A 21,405-nucleotide genomic window follows, 5' to 3' on the forward strand; every position below is an offset into this window, starting at 1 on the left:
AACAGGGGAGGTTTTATTTCAGTTTCTAACGTTTGGTTTCCTTGGTCATGCGATCAGATTACTAATCAAGACTTGCGCGTGTTTGTTTGTTTTTTTTTTCCACGTGTAATCTGCTAAAAAAGTAATTTTATAGCCTTCTTTTCGCTTTAACGTAGATGTTAAGGATATCGAACAAAAGAACAGTTTTTTGATTAGATCAATTATCAATTACTTTGTGTGCCTAGTTACGATCGTAGTTACAATGTTTATCTTTTTCCTATTGGTTTGTAATCGGATCTTTTAGCGTCACCACGCGCATATAAAGGCTAAGTTAGCGTCCCTTTAAGCCAGAGTTTCGCTAGATTTCGCCTTGAATAGCAGTACCTTCGTTCTTTCGTTCTAAACCTTTGGCACAAGCGGGACCGATATGTAAGTAATTTTGTTAGTTTTAGTTCAATGTGTTTAAGTTTAGTTTTACACCTTGGGCGATAACGCACATTTGTACTGTGTTGTACAATAGTACAATTAATTATCTTGAAATCAAAAGAGTAATTTGAAAGAACTAGACGCTCAGACAGCAACGCCCACATTTTAGTCTTTGGGCTGGTAATCAGCCCAAATGTTCATCGTGTAGCCGATCTTTGAATCTCAAGTAGTTTTAATTTAGCCTTTTATGATTTGTTTATGTTAATTTACGTTAATTGTTGTTATTTTAATCGCATTATCGATATAGGCATGTAAAGCGTTTCTTTCATGCCTTTCGCACCAATTCAAGTAGATTAATGCATTCGTTATAATATTCTTGTAATTTCAGTTTACGATCGTGATCGTCTTTGTGATCGTCTTCTTCTTTGTCTTCGTGATCTGAATAAACACCGTTAACCGTCATCTTGGTTTTACTACGACCTGTAAAATAGTCCCGACATCAGCGACACTTAGCAAACACGCCTTAGCGACACCCCTCGAAGTTTCGTCTTTCGTCGCAAGCGTCACAGTAGAAAATGAAACAGTTCGCACGCAAATTTCTAGACTTTCCTGTTTGAAGATTTAAAATCCAAATAATCTAACAAAGAGTCGAAGATTTGCTTTTAAACAATTTGACTTCGGCTTTGATATGTCTGTAAAATTAATACGTCTACGCCACCATGGCGCTTTGACGTGAAACACCCTACATCAATTCTCCTTTCAAGCTACTTTACATTTTTTTAAATATCATTTTGGAGAATTTGGTTTTTGATCAAAATAACAACCTAAAGCTGATAGGCAAATTTACCTAAGCATGTTTGGTTGAATTTTTGTCTGAATAACTGCAAGCAGTGCAACTGTCCATATACTTCTTTGCATTTCTAATTACGGCGAAGATATACATATTTTTTATTGCTTTATGATATAAGTGGGTGAAATATTGAATGTAAAGATCGTTGTTAATCAGTTCAGGTTAGGTTAGGAGCAACTCATTGTTTCATCGCTAGAGCTTTGATTCGCTCCTGCAAAGACTATCCACATTCATCTGGTAACTTCAAGAGTAATAAACGACGACTCTCGTCTGAGAGTCTCCTGATTGAAACGAATATTCATGGCGCCTCCTGGAGTTAAGTGCTCTTCAATTTGATTGAGCACAGTAAATAAGTGGATTGAGGATGCGCAAAACCTTTGAATCGACCTCACCTTTTATTGTTTTAAACACTGAATAAGTTACATGTGAACATGTACGTGACAAAGAGAGCAAGCAATTAAAAATTAGAGTAATGAGTCTCAGTAATAAAAATTAGATGGAATTGGATTATCAGGACTTAAACCCGTTTGTATGTTTAAGGGAAACATAACAATTAGCAACTATTTCGCTTGAGATACGAAAACACGAATATCATTCCATGTGCATTTCTAACCAGATCGATGGGGAACAGGTTATTTACAATTCGTTAAAGCCATTTTCTCTGTCGTTCGCATGGAGAGAAAGTGATAGAGTTACCAATAGTGCATTTCGATTAAGTGCCATGAAACCAAAGCCAAAGTTATTATATCGGCCAATCAGAGGAGAGGAAACTATCTAAAAAAACAGATACGACTTCAAAGTAAAAACAAGTAAACTGCATAAATCGCGCGAACACGCGAGGATACAAGTAGGGCGGAGAGAGGTTAGATGTAAAAGTTGCAGCAGAGGGATGTATAATGCTATTGAGGGGAGGGGGGAGAAAGAAGGGGGGAGTTCTCCCGCTTTATAACTGCAACTGTAACGAGAGGACTAAGGAGAGAAAACACTAGCGCCTAACCACTGTGGACTGGGAGTCAAGCGAAAGGAAAACTGAGATTTTACTAGAGATGACTGTTAAGGTTTTTATTGGCTATATCCTCCTAGAATTAGATTTAAAAGATTCCAAGGCTCTGGCTCGTCGAAAAAAACCATCCCTACTCGTGGATAACAACTTCTCTCGAAGGCTTAAACTCAATTCTGGTACATGAAAGCTATGCGTGTGTCAGTAAACACGCCTCTGATAAGATAAACAGTATTCGGTTCCATGCTGGGTTCTAATTAAAAAATAGCATAAATGTTCGCAGTGTTGAGTTCTTAAGGTTTGCAAGGTTCAATTCGTAAGGTTTGCAAGGTTCAGTCGTAAGATTCGTGCTCCGCTTTTTCGCAATGACACCATCCTAATGTGGACAAATCAGGCATGATAACATTTATTCCTGGGGGTAGGGTAAGGAGGTACATGAGTTGAGAGAAGCCCGACGTTGTGCGAGGATTGAGACGAATGAAAACTGAAACAGACAAGGAGACAGTCGCGTCTAATGACGCGCGCAGAAGATTAAAGTTGAGGGCGATGAAAGAAGCGCGAGTAAAGATGGGAACAAAGGAAAATTACTATGATAAAAAGGAAGGAGAAAAAAGCGACGCGGTGTAAAAACTTATGTAAGGAAGAAGGTAAAAAAACCGCACACATGTACCAGTATGAACACGTCCGTCGGCGTTCAAAGCCGCGTAACAATATGGACAATCAGTGGAAGAGACACATGACGATCGAAGAGATGACGGGCCTTTGTTTAGTGGGTGGGGGCTTGAAACATGGAAAGCTATTTGTTACAAATTAAAACAAGTACATGTATTGCAGTCCAAAGGATCTGTTCTCTCTTCATCTCACTTGCATCCTTAAGATATGGAGAGAGACGACAAAAATCAACCCAGTTTTTGTATTTTTTACTCTGTTTATTTCTCTTACGCAAATAAGTAAACAAAATAAGTACAATGGAAACTGCTTTAAATTTTGCAAGGCTGTAAGTGAAGTACGCGCTAAAAGGAGACACTAAAATGAACCCATTTACTTCCCAAACTGATAATAAATTATATGAGCTAGAAACGTGATGTTACATAGTATTCTCGGAATGAAGCAACAAAGAAACACATTCTTTTCAGTTGGGAGAATTTGTCCTCAGAACTTAGGAGTTTAATAAAAGTAGCATTAAAACACTTCACACGAAATACACTGACATCATACAAAGCATATTTAGTTAAAACTGTCCCAGCTTGTTTTTAAAATCCTATGTTATATCATACTCAATCATGTGTGAGGTTAACTATTACATTTTATACGAGCATATACCAATAGTAGTTATAAAAATCTGCAAAATTAAGATTGATTTTACAAAGCTTTCCTCTAAAACAGTTCTGATACAGTCTATCTAGAACTTCTGACCACATAACGGGTTCTAATTACAAAGCGCGCTCTGAATACCTTAAAATAAATTCTTAAATCTAAGAAAGATATTATCAGACATCTTCAAATTATACTTCGGTGAATTTTGAACAGGGAATTTTCAAAAACTGAAAGTTTTCTCCTAAAGCCTTGAACCTTTTCAACTAAGGACTAGATTTTGCAATTCTTCATAACCTTTTACCAAAATAATTCCCGTTGGCAATGGCTTACTTTAATTGCTTCTCTAATTTATAGGCGTAAATATTTTCCTACTAGAGACAACAAATTCTGTCACATACATTAAAAGTCACACCTATGGAAACTTCAGATACAGTGAACTCTGCTTTGCTGTTTTTTTTGTTTTTTGTTTAGATTACATGGACAATTTTAACCTCACTGTCGTGGTTCTTTAAAACGAACAGATACGTGTTTGATAAAATGGACAAATTTTTACCAAAGTCACTTGATTAAAACAGGGTTGTGGCCAGCTTTTTAACCTGTTGTAGGCCTTTTCCGTAAGAAATTTCAATTCTATTTTCCACATTTGCAACAGCCATATTATAAGTCAAGCAGGCGGAAAACAATTGTAGACCAGGCCTACAGGACTAGAGGCTCGCCACATCCCTAGAAGTAGGTCTAATGTCTCTAACATATGGTCAGTAGCCCATCATCTCAGATGTTTACTTCTTCAAACTAAGCTTAGAATGGCAATCTTGGCACTGACAGAATTAGATTGTATTAAAATAGATTGAAAAAAAAATAATACTCAATTTTTCTTTTAAAGATAATCTCAATTTGTAATAAAGTAAATTATGATCTAGAAAAGTCTTCCAAGTTGAATTACCATACTGCTGCAAATTACTGCCACCCACTTTAGCAAACGACGAACTGTTTCTTTGCTTGTCAAAAGCTTAGAGTATAGACGTAATTAAAACCCGGTAGACAAGGTCCTGGTTATGTACAAGAAAAAACTTTTAAATTGTTTTTTATACAACTGATTTTAATACATGAATAGAGCAGAGTGTCATTTTGGCGAAAACGGAAACCTCGTATTCACCTTCAACCTCTGTAGGCATTCATAACAGAAGCATCGTTGCATTTCATTCTCTTTGCAAGCATTTAAATTTGTAAAGGTAAGACAAAATAGACAATTCCACTGATCAAAATAAAATGAAATAGTCTGTTTTATTTTTTCGCCAAATTAAAGTTACACGTCTCAAGTTCCATTTAACAGAAAAATAAAAGTAATAAAAAATAGCCAAAAATTGCCAAAACAGAGAAACATTTAAACCTTCCAAGTTACTGCGTCATTCTTTCTGAAATAAAAAAAAATTATTTATGTGATTTTAAATTCAAATTTTATCTTTCCTATGCCATGAAATCAAAACTAACGTCATCTCCAATCAGTAAAAAGGGCGCCTAGTATTTGATATCGCGGAACTCGTCTGATTCTCTGAGGTTTTTCATAGCCAGGTTCAGTGACTCGCTTGCAGGTTTACCTTCTGCAAGGTGTTGATAAAAGCATTTCATGAACTCAAGAGTAACTTTGTCTTCAACCGCCCACAGGGAAACCACAACAGACCGAGCACCAGCCCCCATAAAAGCGCGCGCAATGCCAACCACACCTTCAGCCTTGATCTCGCCCCGACAACTGTAGCAGCAACTAAGTACAACTAGTCTGGCGCGAAGTTGAACATTCATCACATCTCCAATTGTTAAAATGTAATCCTCTTCCGTTGGCACAGTAGATATTCGATCTGGGTCAGGTGTAAGAGCAATTTCGCCAGTTTCCATACATCCGTGTGCCGCAAAGTGAACTAAGGAAACGGAACTGAGTCTTTTCAACACCTCACGTTTCGTGGCTTCTCTGCCAGTGATTGGCGTGATATTCAGAACTTTTCCGATCATTTCTACCTCTTCTTTAGCACAAGGAAGCTGCTCGAGGAGTTTTTCCCTGGCTGTTAGTAACCTCGGCTACCCACGGATCTCCTACAAGTAACACACCACTGCTTTTGTGATAGTCATCTGGGCAATCGGCAATGAGTCTAAGACTAGTTAACGATGGAGCGAGACGGATTCTGAACGATTCACACAGGTATTTTGAATTACCATCCTTAAATGCAGCGTAAGGAGAGAGCCACAGGGGTCCATCGGGAATAATGAGTAGCTCATCCCCTTGAACCAAGTCAGCCGCCGGCTTCATAACGGTATTATACAAAGTGCTCAAGCATTTGTTTTGTTGGATGGAAGCTTGAGGGTTGTCTTCTTTCGTTTCCTGATCCACTTTTGAACGGTCCTCGCTCAAAGCATCCAAAGATCGGTTCTCACATCTCACATTAGAACGAACACCAAGTTGTGTATAGACACCGAGCATGAACGACTCAAAGGACTGACTAGCCCCACTGTTCTATGAAACAGAACCATTGAGTTTACTTTGTCTTAACTGAACTTGTTTTCCTTCGGACACAACCCAAAGATTGACGTCAGCTCTGTCCATTGCCTGAAAGACAGTGTTTGATGGAACGTTTTTTAAAACTACTAAATCTTCATCGCTTCCCTTGCACTGACTTGTTCCACCACAAAAACGGGATTCCATAAGGTCGGTGAGAGCTTAGGCTCGTCCTTTATCAGCGGCAAGTAAGGCTTCATCTATATTACCTTGTTTTACGAGAACTCTCCACAAACCCGTATACGCCATTTGATACTGATTTCGAAAATTAACTTTCCATTCATCTTTAGATTTTAGAAGTATTCTCAAGGAATTAAATAAGGTTATGCTAGCTCGGTAAGATTCAACAGCTTTTGGAAGTCGACCCTGCAACTCAAAAACGGGTCCTAATGAACAGTGGGCCATTGCCTCCAAGGATTTGTCTTCGACCTCTTTGGCAATTTTGAGCATTAGCTTGAATGACTTGTTGGCCTTGATCAAATCTCCCTGAGTTCGATACACATTGCCAACATTGCCATAAGCACCACCCTCTCCATGCTTTTCTCCTACTTCTATAGCTATTTTAAGATCTAGGTTTTGGCACTCTATGGCTTTTTTGAACTCACCTAGTCTGTCATAAGCAATGCCAAGCTTTCCATAAGTTTTACCCTCCCCATGCTTGTCTCCTACTTCTTTAGCTATTTTAAGATCTAGGTTGTAATACTCTATGGCTTTCTTGAAATCACCTAGACTGTGATAAGCAATGCCAAGATTGCAATAAGCTTTACCCTCCCCATATTTGTCTCCTACTTCTTTAGCTATTTTAAGATGTAGGTTGTGGTACTCTATGGCTTTTTTGAAATCACCCAGTTTGTCATAAGCAATGCCAAGATTGCCAAAAGCTTTACCCTCCCCATGCTTGTCTCTTACTTCTTTAGCTATTTTAAGATGTAGGTTGTGGTACTCTATGGCTTTTTTGAAATCACCCAGACTGTCATAAGCGATGCCGAGATTGCCAGAAGCGTTACCCTCTCCATGCTTGTTTCCTATTTCTTTAGCTATTTCAAGATGTAGGTTGTGATACTCTATGGCTTTCTTGAAATCACCCAGACTGTGATAAACATTGCCAAGATTGCCATAAGCTTTACCCTCCCCATGCTTCTCTCCTACTTTTTTATCCTTTTTGAGATGTAGGCTGTGGTACTCTATGGCTTTTTTTAAATCACCCAGTCTGTAAATAGCATTGCCTAGATTGCAATAAGCGGTACTCTCCCCATGCTTGTTTCCTACTTCTTTAACTGTTTTAAGATGTAGGTTGTGGTACTCTATGGCTTTTTTTATATCACCCAGATTGTAATAAGCAATGCCAAGATTGCCTTAAGCACTACCCCCTCGATGCTTGTCTCCTACTTCTATAGCTATTTTAAGATCTAGGTTGTGGCACTCTATGGCTATTTTGAACTCACACAGTCTGTCATAAGCAATGCCAAGGTTTCCATAAGTTTTACCCTCCTTATGCTTGTCTCCTATTTCTTTAGCTATTTCAAGATGTAGGTTGTGGAATTCTATGGCTTTTTTGAAATCACCCAGACTGTGATAAGCAATGCCAAGATTGCCATAAGCATTACTCTCCCCATGCTTGTTTCCTACTTCTTTAGCTATTTTAAGATGTAGGTTGTGGTACTCTATGGCCTTTTTGAAGTCACCCAGACTGTGATAAGCAATGCCAAGAGTTCCATAGGCTTTACCCTCCCCATGCTTGTCTCCTATTTCTTTAGCTAATTCAAGATTTAGGTTGTAGAACTCTATGGCTTTTTTGAAATCACCCAGTCCGTAATTAGCATTGCCAAGATTGCCATAAGCTTCTTCCCTCCCCATGCTTGTCTCCTACTTTTTTATCTATTTTAAGATGTAGGTTGTGGTACTCTATGGCTTTCTTGAAATCACCCAGACTGTGATAAGCATTGCCAAGATTGCCATAGGTGTTACCCTCCCCATGCTTGGCTCCCCAGCTATAGAGGTCAATGACTTTCTGGACATCACCTGAACTTGGAACACCATGGTCATAAATATTGTTATCTTTTTCCTCCATGGACTTATCTCCCACTCCTTCCACAGACTGAAGTCTTAATGACAACAAAATCCTATGACTGTTGTCAATCTTTTTTCAATGTTAAGGTTTAAAATGTAGAAAAAAACCAGTTATGTGCTTGGTTCCCAAGCCTTTGAACAGGAGTGTGGCTAAGGGTGACCTTGTTATGATACAACATTGCTGCTTTTCAAATGCGAATTACTTTGTAATTATGCTCACTCACTCCAAATCAAAGGCTTGGCAACTAAGTACACAACAGTAAAATGGCCTATTAGGAGGGCTTGCATGAAAGGTAGTTGTTTGATCAACATTCAGTCAATCGATCTACATATCATAAAAAGGTTTCTTCTGTTTACAACCTCAAATTTTAACATGAAATATCTAGATATAATCTGTTATTTCCAAAAACTGGGAAGCACTTTCTTGATTTTTAAATTTATGTATCTTTAACTTCAGACTATAACGTTTTACAGCAACTGGAAGAAATGACTCTAAAACACAGATATGTGTTTTTCAAAGTTGTATTTGTCCATAGGAAAACAAGACAAAGGTTTCTGAGTCTCTCAATAGCAGAAAAAAAAAATCAACATAATACATTGTACAGACATTGCCAAGCTTCTTTTTCTGACTTGTTTTAGAGAGATTATCTATCCACATACCATACATACACTGGGTGAATATTAGTCTTTTAACTAAACTCATGTACCAGTTGTGACATAGTATGACTATAAAGAACAAGTCTCTGTAAGATTCATACATCTTGGGAAATGAAAATTTTCAACCCCGCTTTTCTCTTTTTTTTTTGTGGATTTTTTTACTTCAGAAAGTGGAAAACTGCTGACATATATGAAAAATATCCATTTCTCGTCTTCTTTGGAGCGATCTATGGAAACTTCACGGAGAAATAGAGCGTCACGCCATCGTGATAACGGACATGTTTATGACAAATGACCGGTGTGAGGATAGTTTCGTGTAGATCAGCCGACTTCAACATGTTTCAAATGACATACAGGTATAACAGTGTATCTTCAGAGGACTTCGGATCGTTCAAATTCCCATGAAAGAAGGTGCAGCGCTCTGAATCTTGATGATATGTACACGATTTGAGGTATATGTTTGTAGTTACGTCGAGTTGTCCTCCATGAAGGTTGATCAACTTTTTTTAAAATATGATAACCAGAGGCGAGATTTCTCTTCGGGATATTGCTCATTAGATAACGTTCTTTCAAGGCCTCGCATGTTTCATTTGTCTGAAACATTTGTTGTTGAGAACATTAGATGTAAACATCGCCAAATTATGCAATATCTGATTTTTGAGCTTCGTTAACGAATTGCCCCTACAAAAAGTAGAGGCAGGCCCGCAGAGATTTTTACACATTTAAAAACTAGAATATTATAACCAGCTAGGTGGGTAGTTTCAGTTCCAGAATCGGTGTACTTTTGGAGAAATTCAGATAAACGTTTTCCCTGTTTTACCCGACGACAAAAATGACCGAAACTGTACCGAGAGAAATAATCTATTGGTGTGTTCACATTCACTCCCAGGGAAAATTGAACGAATCAATGTGAAGATGAATGATGTTACTACGCATGGTAGAAGTGCACTCTTTTTTTGCGACGTTTTTGTAAGAAAATGAGGCCCCAGGCCTCGAACAAGCAGTCGTTGTTACCATAGCAACAAGAGTGCTGCAACCTTTAAAAAGGGCATTTTTGTGCATCTCCCCTGAGTGCCTAACTGCATGCAAAATTTGACGGGGGTTGAAAATTTTCATTTCCCAAGATGTTTGATTCTTACAGAGACTTGTTCTTAAGTAATGGTTTAGAGGAGTATATCACTAATAAGTCATGAGGTATTAACTCTTCCAAAAGTTTAATCACACACTCTTTAAGGATGAGATGACATTAGTTCCCATTGTAATTAATACCCTTCTTTGCATTTTCTCCCTTAAAACGTCAAATTATGGGATATTTCCACTATACCCACTGTTAAAAATTAAAGATTCCTTCAAAGGATACAGCTAATCCCTTATCACACCAAGTGATTCCTTCTTTAAATCTCTTCAGTTCAACACAGGCAGTGGCTCCTGTAGGCAACAACACAAAGAAGCATATAATTACTGTAGTTCAATTCCAAGAAAAGAATCAGAAACCATTAAAAGCTAAACCATCAAAGACCAGAAGAACCAAAAAAACAGAAAACAAAAATATACCAAATGGAAAAAAATAAACAGGCCCTATTAGGTTTCTGTTAGATTAGCTTTTGATGATTGAACTTCTAAGAAAATTTAAATTGGGACTAACAATTCCCACAAAATCAGTAAGAGATAGAGATGGAATAAAAGACATGCAATAGCACTTGAAGTTGAGTTATAACTGATGAATGAGGAAAATTTTCCTTACAATTTTGAGTTAAGTTAAGTCCTTACTTCTTTTCAGCTACTGTAGACATAGTGATTAAACATATCTAACACCACTTAACCTCACTTATTGCAAAAAAAGGGAACTAAAATACTGATGCTGAAATTTGCTTTGCATTTGACATTGAGTTCTTCTGATTCAACTAAAAATAATATTCTCATCATAATAGAAAGTCATGGCACAGCAGCCAAGAGCTGGATTCAAATGTACATCAGGGTGGTCTTGACCTCTTGATTAAAGTCAATTGAGACAAGATTTAACTTCATTTAACCTTGGAGTGTTGAGTTCTTTTTTATATTATCATAGCACAGCTAACATACATGTATCTAACCTCTCACAATTGCCTTGAGGAAAGTTGGATTTAACTCAATGGCTGCTTCTGCATCCCTTAGTGAATTCTGGTGATTTCCTGTTTTTAAAATAAATATCTCTGATTAGCTGTACATATGGCAAATCATACAACCACCATTATATTAATTTTAGAAGAACTTGTGATGCTTTTTGATATCTGGGGCAATAGGCTGCTTGTTTGTATGTTTGAGAAGCCAAGATAAGGCACATATATTTTTCCAGATAATTCCTCTTTGGGCATACATACGGTATCCAGTTACCTCGCCACCAAGTAGACTCGCCACCAGCGAACTCGCCACCAAGGAACAATCTCGCCACCAATGTACTCGCCACCAAGCGAAGTCTTCTCGCCACCAATCACCAATAAAGAGATTACACTATGAACTCAAAACCCATGAAAATCTTGTGAAATAATTCATTGTAAATTCACAGATTTTTCACAGGATATTCATGGTTAAATCAATGACATTTTCATGGTCTCAGTGCCATGAAAAAGACCTGAAAAATCCCATGAAAAACCTGTGAAAATTTCCATATTCACGACCCATGAAATATTGAGTAAAGTGACCTAGAAGCCATGAAATACCCATGAAAATGGCATTTCATGGCCTTTTCAAAGGTACTGAGAAACCCATGAATTTCAAGCCCAAAATTTCATGGTGTTAAAGTTCACTAGTTTTTAATGGGTTGCAGCAAATCATGACCCATGAATATTCTGTGAATATGTTAAAAATTCATTGACCATGAAAATTTTCCTTGAATTTTCATGGCCTCTACATGGTTTTTTCATGGCACATGAAAGTTAATTGCCAGTTAGTTTTCATGGGGTTGTTAGGAATATGCAAGCACCATGAAAATTCTTTGAAAACCCTATGAATTTGGAATGAAAAATTCTTCACTTTTCTTGTTCCAAAGACTGTACTACAGTGTTTAGCTTGCAGTATACCATAACTGTAATACATACACTATCACTTAAATTATACACTGAAGAACTAACCTATCTGTGAAACTTCTTGGTCCTGTTGTACAAGCACACACACATGAAAGACATGACCAGAAGTTTGGATTCTCTGATAGTTTATTTTGTTTCACCAGCTGTACATAAATATTACTTTAGGATTCCAAAATTGTGATAATTCAGTTTACACTTTCTTAAATAAAAAAGTTGGTATGAAATTTTCTGCATACAATTAAGATGTTAATGATTTTTAGCTCTATTTTGACATCACTGATTTTCCTTGTGGAGACAGATTCTGCTCCTATATTTCTGAAGGTATATAATAAATTTGATGTGAAAAATATTTGGACGAAATTATTGAAAATATACTCACTGGCTTGATGTATTTTTGTCTAAACTTCAAATATCATTTCCTTCGTCTAATATCATGTGTAAAATGTTATGGACAGTTATTATAATGTCTATTTATGTAACAGCAATCATGTAAATTTCTTGATATGTTTTACACTTGTGATCAATACTCTCAAGGTAAATAACAACAAAACAATTACCAGCTTTCTGCACTCTTGCATGTGTGAAAATATATCTATGGCTGACTATGTCAGTGTCTCTCTGTTTTGGCCACCTGAATGTGCCATCCTTCTTTCGGTTATCATTACTATTTGCATCTTCATCATCGTTTGGACCAAGATAGGCTGCTTTAGCAAGTGTGCATTTCCTTTCATCAGTTTTGTAGACCAACACTCTTCACTGTTTGCAAAATAAAGGGAGCACATCATCAGTTATCTAAGAGCCTTTCTTATGTACGTAGTAAACCTAGAAATGGATAACTCGCCAAAACAGGTTCTTTTCAACATGAAGCCGTCAGGTACTAAGCGACGCACTATGGAAGTGAGGTGAGGTATTTCGTATTCAGAATTTGACTGTATTTTTTATTCCTAAGAACGGTCGTAGGTATTTCCATACAAACTCTTGTGATGTTTCGCCAGATGATCACAGAATAAAAATTTTCAAGTTAAATCAATAGTTAGCGCGCGCTCTCCGATGTTTGCGCGTAATAAGATGACCAAACTTGAACTTACCCCTTCACGTTGTAATACATGTCGATAACTTCATCTTGAGGAAACCTCTTTGAAAAAACTTTTCAGACGGTCCATTGCGTTGATCTGGAAAAAAAGAGACTGCTATACAAACACTACGAGAAATGCAATTGGAATGGAACCATTCCGTTCGAGGTACGAAAAAAACCGCCACTTCTTCGTAAATCACGTGTACTTTCACGTGGTGACCTTAGGTCATCGCAGCCATCATAGGTCAGCGGTCACATAGTGACCTCACAGGTTATCGTGTTTGACGTTACGAAATGACTCCGAAGAGGTCTCGTTGCTGCGTCTGTAATCTTACAAAATAAAGCAGCACAAAAAGCTGTTCGGTATTTGGAATTCGAAGCAAGTAACAATCGACAGGACATCAGAGTCCAAGAAAGTCAGAGCTGACATCGACAGTGATTCCTGTGAAAGCGATCACGAAATCAACAACGATGTTGTAGAAGGCGATCTCAATGAATACATGAAGGTAACGTTTCATCCCGACTGAGAAGATGGCCTGCCTCTGTTAACCGGCGACTCTATGAACGAGGTAAAAATAGCATTTTTTTCAGGTTACATTTGCACACTATTCAAAGTTCCAAATTGAGGTGACAAAGTGATTGATTTTTCATTGTTTTGTTCCACATTTCGTGTAGATGCAATGCGTACTATTGCTGTGCAACTTAAGCATCTGTACTCTGCAGGTGCCTTACTGGAAAAGCCCTAGAAGATTCCTCAGCCGTAAGAATGTAAGAGAAGGCCTTGAACAGGTTTCCAGAGTCATGGCTAACAATCAAAGCCAGCAGTGAGGCAGAAAAAATTCAACAAAGTCGTCCAGGCATGGCGAAGGCAAAAAGGCCCCAAAAAATCAAAGTGAGGATCAAACATCTGGGTCATTGCCTCCAGCCCTATTTGTCTCAACAAAGGAGCAAATTGAAGATCCATTGTTTTTAGTCATTGTTTTGTGATTTCCTGTACATTTTACGTTAACAAAGGCCACTTAAGATGTTTAGGGACATTTTCATTCAACGGTTTTCGCGCTGTACACCAAAATTCCATCAGTGCATAAATTTATAACAAGTTAGTTCCACGGATCATGAAAGTCAGCTCGTTGAAAAATCAGTGACTGTGATGAACTCATTATTACCACTTTTAATGGCCTATGAATTCATCAATGAAATTCATGGGCAACAGATTTCAGGGAATATTCATGGCCCATTAATTTTGTTCTCCCAAAACAAATAAATTGTTAGCCCATGAAATGCTGTTTGATTGCAATTCATGGGCATGAAATTCATTCTGATGACTTTCTGGGGAAACTAATGGGTCATGAAAGTAGACTTTGAAGAAATTCATGGGTCATGAAAGTAGGCATATAAAGAAATTCATGGGTCATGAAATTAATTCTGATGACTTTCATGGCAAATCAATGGGTCATAAAAATAGACTTTGAAGAAATTCATGGGTCGTGAAAAAAATTCCCCTAATTCATGGAAAATTCAGGGCTAAAAATAACCCCATGAAATTTCATTTTGCAGTATTCATGGGCCATGAAATGATCTTCATGGGTTTTTCACATGAAATTCATGGAATTTTCATAAAACTACAGTTCATAGTGTTAGTCGAGGAGAGTAGGATGTTCGGCTGATAAGTTTGTTCGCTTGTCTGTACTCAAACTTTATATACATACATACACGTAATTATCACTTTTTCAGAAAACTATTACCGACAACCCTTAGCTTCGATCACAAGAGAAAAAAAGAATGCATATTGAAGCTCTCATCATCTTACCAAGTTTAAAATGTGCAATAGCACTGTTGTTGTACAGTTTGGCCTTCAGTTCTTTCTCATTGCAGTTCATTTTAATTCCTTTGCTGTAAAAATGAATAGCACTGATGAAATCTCCTTTCTTGAAGGCCTCATTACCCTCATTCCTATAAACATCAGCTGTAGCTGCAAAAGAAAAAATAAAAATAACTTAATACGTCAAAGCCTGTTGTAGTTAATTAGAGTATAAGCAGAGCTGCCAAAATCTGGAGATTTAAAATCTGCAGATTTTTCCTTTTGTGCCAGCTGCCACTTTTGCACTTGCCTTACTTGACTCATCCCCTGAAAACCTTTGATGATGTCTGTTATTTGTCCCCTCACAGGACAAACATCGCTCAGTTAATTCATGAAAGACTTTTTTTGGTTGAGAGACAACCAATCAGACTCAGTTGCTGTTGTGGTTATCATTTAGAAGAAAAAAAGTGTAATCTCTACTTAAAAACAACCTTGGTGGAATCAAGAAAATAACAATAAGAACCCCAAGATAACCTTGATAATAAAATTGGAAGTGGGAAATCTGGAGTTGAAATGTTATGTTTCTTTGAGGAATTGGCCCAAACCTCTTTTATCTTGAAGGTTTGATGACCCATATGGGAAACCTAGAGTTTCATTCTGTTTCTGTGATCCACTCTCTGATAATCAGGAAGAGTGGTATAAAGTAAAAGAGTCTACAGCTTTAATTACATTTAGATTAAGTTAATGAGTCATTATAAGATCCAAATGTTGCAATCATAAAAACCAGAAGCAGTATTCCCTGCAGACAAATAATTATGATATAAATGATAAGAATGATATTAAGAAGATGAGATAAATATTTATGATGATGCTAATAATTTGGGTGACAACAGTGGTAATAATTAATGATGAGAACTAAGCATCAATCAATTTGAAGCAAAAGCCTAGGCATTGAAACCTTTGGAGATCGGTTTCCAAAAATTCCTATCCCCTTGGGCAAAATATGTGTTCAAATGCCCCTACCAATTTTTATGAAAAAAGTAAAATAATTCGCAACTGTGACTTTCAACACATTGACAAAGCTTTAAAACCTAGACCCTGTGCACTTTTTTCTTTTCAGAGCCATTTGTTAGTGAAAGTGCACTAACTACCTTCAACACCTCCACATTCAATGATGTATAATATGTGCATTCTAATGGAAAGTCTCAACACTTCTGGTTCAAATTCCCCAAGGTCAGTCAGGCAATGTTCAATCTCCCCCCCCCCCCCCCTTTGGCTTGGATGATGATCAAAAGCCTGTTGTTAGAGGAGAAGGGAGGGGATGTTGAAGCTTTCAAATTCACTGCTGCATTATAAGGGAGAAGATGATGATGATGATGATGGCACTTACAAAAATGGATGTTATATTATAATCAAATAAAGTATTTACTTATTATAATTTTGTGTACTTGCTTTGAACTTTTAGAAAAGCAAATGTCAAAGATTTCTGTGTCAAAGATCCCCACAAAGGACAGCATATTATAATCATAGAAGAGAGTCATGACAGGCCAAATACCCTTTAAAGTGGCCCCCCCCCCCCCTTTGGCTTAGATGATAATAAGAAGAAAAATTAAGCCTGTTGCTGGAGGAGAAGGGAGGGATCGATGTTGAAGCTTTCAAATTCACTGCTGCATTATAATGGAAAGATGATGATGATGGTATTTACGAACTGGATTTTAAATGATGATCAAATAAAGTTTTTACTGATGATAACTTTGTGTACTTGGTTTGAACTTTTAGAGAAGGAAATAACAAAGGTTTCTGTGTCATAGATCCTCTCAATGAACAGCATATTGTAATCATAGCGGAGAGTCATGACTGGTCAAATATCCCTAAAGTGGTCATACAGTACATATACTGTTCTCCACATCTGCTTACTTTATTGAAACTGGTGGAATAGAAAGATTTCAAGCCATAACTGAAGCCGAAGTTGAACATAGCTCACCTTGTAAAGTGTCCTCGTCAAACTCTGGTGCATTTTCCTTTTCAGGTAAGTCTTCATTTTCACATGGTACTTTAACTGGACTTCTTGCTGTAGCCATAGCAACTGTAAGAAAATGCTTCTTCCAAAGAGTTGCTGTTTTAGGTTATCCTGGCCTGAAGAAAAGATGGTTGCAAAATGGTTTTAAACGTTAGCTCAACATATTACCAAGTAGCAAAATAAATGTGTTTTCCCTTCTGAGAATGAAGGGATACACACAAAATCACAAGTCAGTTAATATTAGTGGCATACAAACAATTAAGCAGCAAAAGAACAAAAGATGCATATACCAAAGAGAACAAGCATTAATGTTTAATGTTCTTATTACAATAAATTTCAAGATTTATAAAATATATTCCCAGTTGACTGAGATAAATCGGGAAAAAATCATCACCTTTGTGCTGCAAGTTCATATAATTTGTAACGGCAGCAATTTAAATTATTTAAACTAAGAGGCTGTAGGTAGTTAGGTAAAGTCTGTATTGGAGCAGTGGCCTCAGTCCAGGCCCTGAGCCTATAATCCTGGCTTCCTCAAATGAAGCCACTAGGAGTATTACCACTATTCCCCCCTTGATGGGATACCAGTCCATCCCATGGTTACCCCACACCCTTCCCCCCTGGCATTTCATCAGGCTTCCCTAACTAATTTCTGCTTCCTATTTAAACTCCTGGGTGGAGAGGGGCACTGTACACCCATTGTTCAGATGGGGGTTGGCTCAACAAGTATGCTTATTGCAGGAAAAACACTGAAATGCATACCCTAATGCATGATTACTTGGGCTACACAGGTAGGCTGGGTCTAAGTTTTGGTTTTCTATCTAATATCTATCTATCCATCTCACCAATGTTGAGAGTGTGAAAGCCTGCATTGCTTGATGGTCTGGGGTATTCCTCTACAAGCATGAAAGCTAGCAACTGTGAAAATGAGGTGGCTGACAACAAAACAAGTGACTTGGTTTGCTCTTCATAGGTCTCTTTGCTCTCTGCTTCTTGTTGGAATGCTCAAAGTACCTATAAACCGTACATGCTATTCATGGTAGACCCACACTAAATTAATGAGGTATGATATATCATCATACCTATACATTACCTTCAAGGTTTAAAGCTCTGTTTATGTTTATGCTGTTGTGTTGTGATCCTGCACAAATATGATTAACCTATACCTTCAAGCATTTAACACTTGGTTAATGTTCATGCTGTCATGATATGTATAATTCATGACTGGGTAAACATGTCAATTGAAATTTATATTGATAAAAAAACCCTGCAAAAATATGAGTAAACTATACCACAAAGCCAAACATTTTAGTTTGTAATGTTTATGCTGTAATAATATGTATAGTTAATGATTGAAATTGTTATCAACATCTCATTTGAAATTCATATAAATAAGAAAATCCTGCACAAATTTGAGTGAAGTGTACCATCAAGCATTTGAACTCAGTTAATGTTTATATGCTGTTACAATGATCTTTTTTAACATTTCAATAAAGCTTGAGCAATTGACATTTGTTGATTGACTATTTCAACTCTATTTTATTTTCAGCTTTGGGTATCCCCGATCCAGGGTTTTTGTAATGATAAGGATTCCTGGAAAACATTTAGCAATTGTGCAATACTGGGGGGAATTTAGTTTTACAAGGATTAGCGGGAGAACTCGAAACAAACTTAGTATACAGGATATTTGACTTAAGTTCACCTAATGAATCCTTGATTTCCATCTCCTTTCAATTAGTATACCAGTAAATCCTAATGTTCATTGGAAGAGGGTAAAAGTTATGCCATGTCAGGTAAAAAATGTGAAAAAAAGCAATATTCACGTGAACTTAAGGTGAATTTGCCAATTTTGGTATATATAGTTCTGCAGATAGATAATATGTTTCAAACATTTCTTTTCCATCTGATAACAAAGGCCACATACACTTTCTCAAGCTTGAATTTTGGGAGATTAATGCATGACACTTAAAGCTCTCACCAAATGGAGCCTCTTGGAATTCTTTTTAAGTGTTTAACCCTTTAACACCCAGCCAAGATCTTATTAACAATTCTCCTTACTGCCTGCCATACAATATTTATGATGCTATTTCTGAGAATTTGGTACTGGATCAACTAGAAAATCCTTAAACTTATATTTTTTTTATTCTCATCACCTATCTGATTGATATTGTATTGATATTGTAAGGAGAAATTCTATCTTGGTCACTCATGGGAGTTAAAGGGTGAAATGATTGCTTGTATTTCCAAGGTCCTCATGCAAGGATATTCTTTCTGTGTCACACAAACATAGCCCGAGTAAACCCTTATAGGCATCTAGTTTATTTTGAAATGGATTTAAAAACTGCATGTACAGGTGTTTGTGGTTTACCTGTACATGTGAACAACAAATTTTTTTTCTAACCCCCTCATAGTTCTATGTTTTGTGCACAAAATTGATTTTTTTTTTAATGCTTACGTTAATTCTGTTGCTAATCAAGGCTGGTTGTTTTTCAAATATCATATAATCCTTGCTGGCTGACCTCGTGTACAAAAACAAGGAAATCAATGGTTCGGGAATTCAGAATAGCCTAAGATACATGTAAAGTGTAGATTATTTTTGCAAAAGCCAGTACTAACTGACTAACTGGTGGAGCGGAGGGCCTTACTAGAGAATAATTATTGGCCCAAGGTTGTGTCAGTGTAGAAATGACATATTTAGTGCCAATATTCCCAAGTATGGCTCAAGAAAGCAAGGTATGCACTTAAATGTCACTTGGACTAAATTTGTTTATTTTGAAGTTTCTGGCTTCCATGTAAAAAACACATGTTTTATGATTGTTCATATGGTGCGATGGTCCTTTTGGCAAAATCCTAACCAAGTAAGAACCAATCAGAAGTCTTGAATTTACCCCTAGACTAACCTTGCCATTGTGATAACATAAATTATCACCAGACACATACTTGGATGCGTGCACCCAATAATAAGTACACCAGTTTTGATAAAAAGAAAAAAAATTGATCAGAAACATTTAAGTGATGTGATTATTGATCAATCATATATTGATTAGCAGATGACAAAAGGTAAAAATTTACTCAGATACTAATCAATCACTCTAAATATGCAATCATTACCAGTTGGTGAATTGGATTCCTACCGGAAACAGTAAATTGAAAGGAAGCTTGGAATAAATCACTAGCTGGCATTTGTAGAAAAATTATTTAGTCTAAATATTTAACAAGGAAATCATTATAACAGCACAGGGCTAAACTTCAGAATACCCCGCAACTCTGGTCCGCCTCACTTACATGTGTCGGGAGGCTTTGAAGATCGAGGCATAACACAATAGACGCTATTCTTATTCAATGACATGTAAATGAGTTGCGGGGTATTCTGAAGTTGCTCCCAGCACAGTTTGGAAGGAGAATCTGAATAGTCTATCAAAAAGAAAAACATTTCTTTCAAACTATAAAATAATAAACATCAACACATGAAATACCCTGGAAATGTTTATCGCTTTTTGATCAAATGCATCGTAAATACGAAAGCAAATTAAGTAAATACATATATAAGCCCGACATGAAAGCTAGAGCAAAACACGATTGTGATCGAGGATGTGCAACATGACATGCAAACGAAACTGAAAGTGTTTCGATCATCAGCGCTTGCACTAAATTAAATCGATAATTTGGATGCTACTTTAACTCTCACGAGTAACTTATTTTGTCCAAAGTAAATTCCAAGTATTGCCTGCGAATTTTAGTGAATTCGACAGCTGTAACTTGTTCGAACAAGCTAAACTTAAGTAGCTTATAAGTAACACGAAGCGGCAAAGCAATTAGTACACGCCAGAATCAAAAAAAGTTAGCAATCCTCGTCAGTTAACTGCAGGAACGTCTTTCATTGCCGGAAATCAGAGGAAATTAGGACAGATTAAGAACACGTGGAAGAGAAAATGTTAACTGAGAAACTTGGAATAAAAGTATTTACCTTAAATTACGTTCAGAAATCTGATACAAACATGCGTTCTTACCTCTGTCGCGGAAATGGAAGCCACATTTGACTGTTTTACGACCTTGCCTCCTCAATTCCACGTGGAAATGTTTCGTGGCTTGTCGTGGAAATGTTTCGTGGCTTGTCGTGGAAATGTTTCGTGGCTTGTCGTGGAAATGTTTCGTGGCTTGTCGTGGAAATGTTTCGTGGCTTGTCGTGGAAATGTTTCGTGGCTTGTCGTGGAAATGTTTCGTGGCTTGTCGTGGAAATGTTTCGTGGCTTGTCGTGGAAATGTTTCGTGGCTTGTCGTGGAAATGTTTCGTGGCTTGTCGTGGAAATGTTTCGTGGCTTGTCGTGGAAATGTTTCGTGGCTTGTCGTGGAAATGTTTCGTGGCTTGTCGTGGAAATGTTTCGTGGCTTGTCGTGGAAATGTTTCGTGGCTTGTCGTGGAAATGTTTCGTGGCTTGTCGTGGAAATGTTTCGTGGCTTGTCGTGAAAATGAAAGGGGGAGTCCCTTGGCCCATAAGTCTGTGCAAGCTTGAAGCCGGAAGTGCTTTAGCTGAAATTGAAAGAAGAGCCCGTTTGGATTTGTGACCTAGGCCTGCAGTTTGGCCAAATTATTGCTTTGAG

The 21,405-nt window shown here is 37.3% G+C and overlaps 1 protein-coding gene across 2 annotated transcripts; it reads right to left on the reverse strand.

Annotated features, from left to right (window-relative positions):
• Nucleotides 1-4,831: 4,831 nt before the first annotated feature.
• Nucleotides 4,832-21,194, reverse strand: LOC131770792 (tetratricopeptide repeat protein 4). 2 transcript variants are annotated; one of them, XM_066160200.1, is made up of 6 exons: nucleotides 20,816-21,194; nucleotides 16,773-16,924; nucleotides 14,798-14,959; nucleotides 10,941-11,018; nucleotides 10,208-10,275; nucleotides 4,832-8,260 (listed from the first exon to the last, which is right to left on the reverse strand). In XM_066160200.1, exons 2-6 carry the CDS (start codon nucleotides 16,867-16,869, stop codon nucleotides 7,937-7,939), a joined length of 729 nt encoding a protein of 242 aa, XP_066016297.1. In that variant the 5' UTR covers nucleotides 16,870-16,924; nucleotides 20,816-21,194; the 3' UTR covers nucleotides 4,832-7,936. The 2 variants fall into 2 exon arrangements, with proteins under 2 accessions (XP_066016297.1, XP_066016298.1); XM_066160201.1 differs by lacking the exon at nucleotides 20,816-21,194 and adding an exon at nucleotides 17,651-17,833.
• Nucleotides 21,195-21,405: the final 211 nt, after the last annotated feature.

Source organism: Pocillopora verrucosa, chromosome 13, assembly GCF_036669915.1.
Source record: "Pocillopora verrucosa isolate sample1 chromosome 13, ASM3666991v2, whole genome shotgun sequence".
In the NCBI taxonomy this organism is placed as follows: domain Eukaryota; kingdom Metazoa; phylum Cnidaria; class Anthozoa; order Scleractinia; family Pocilloporidae; genus Pocillopora; species Pocillopora verrucosa.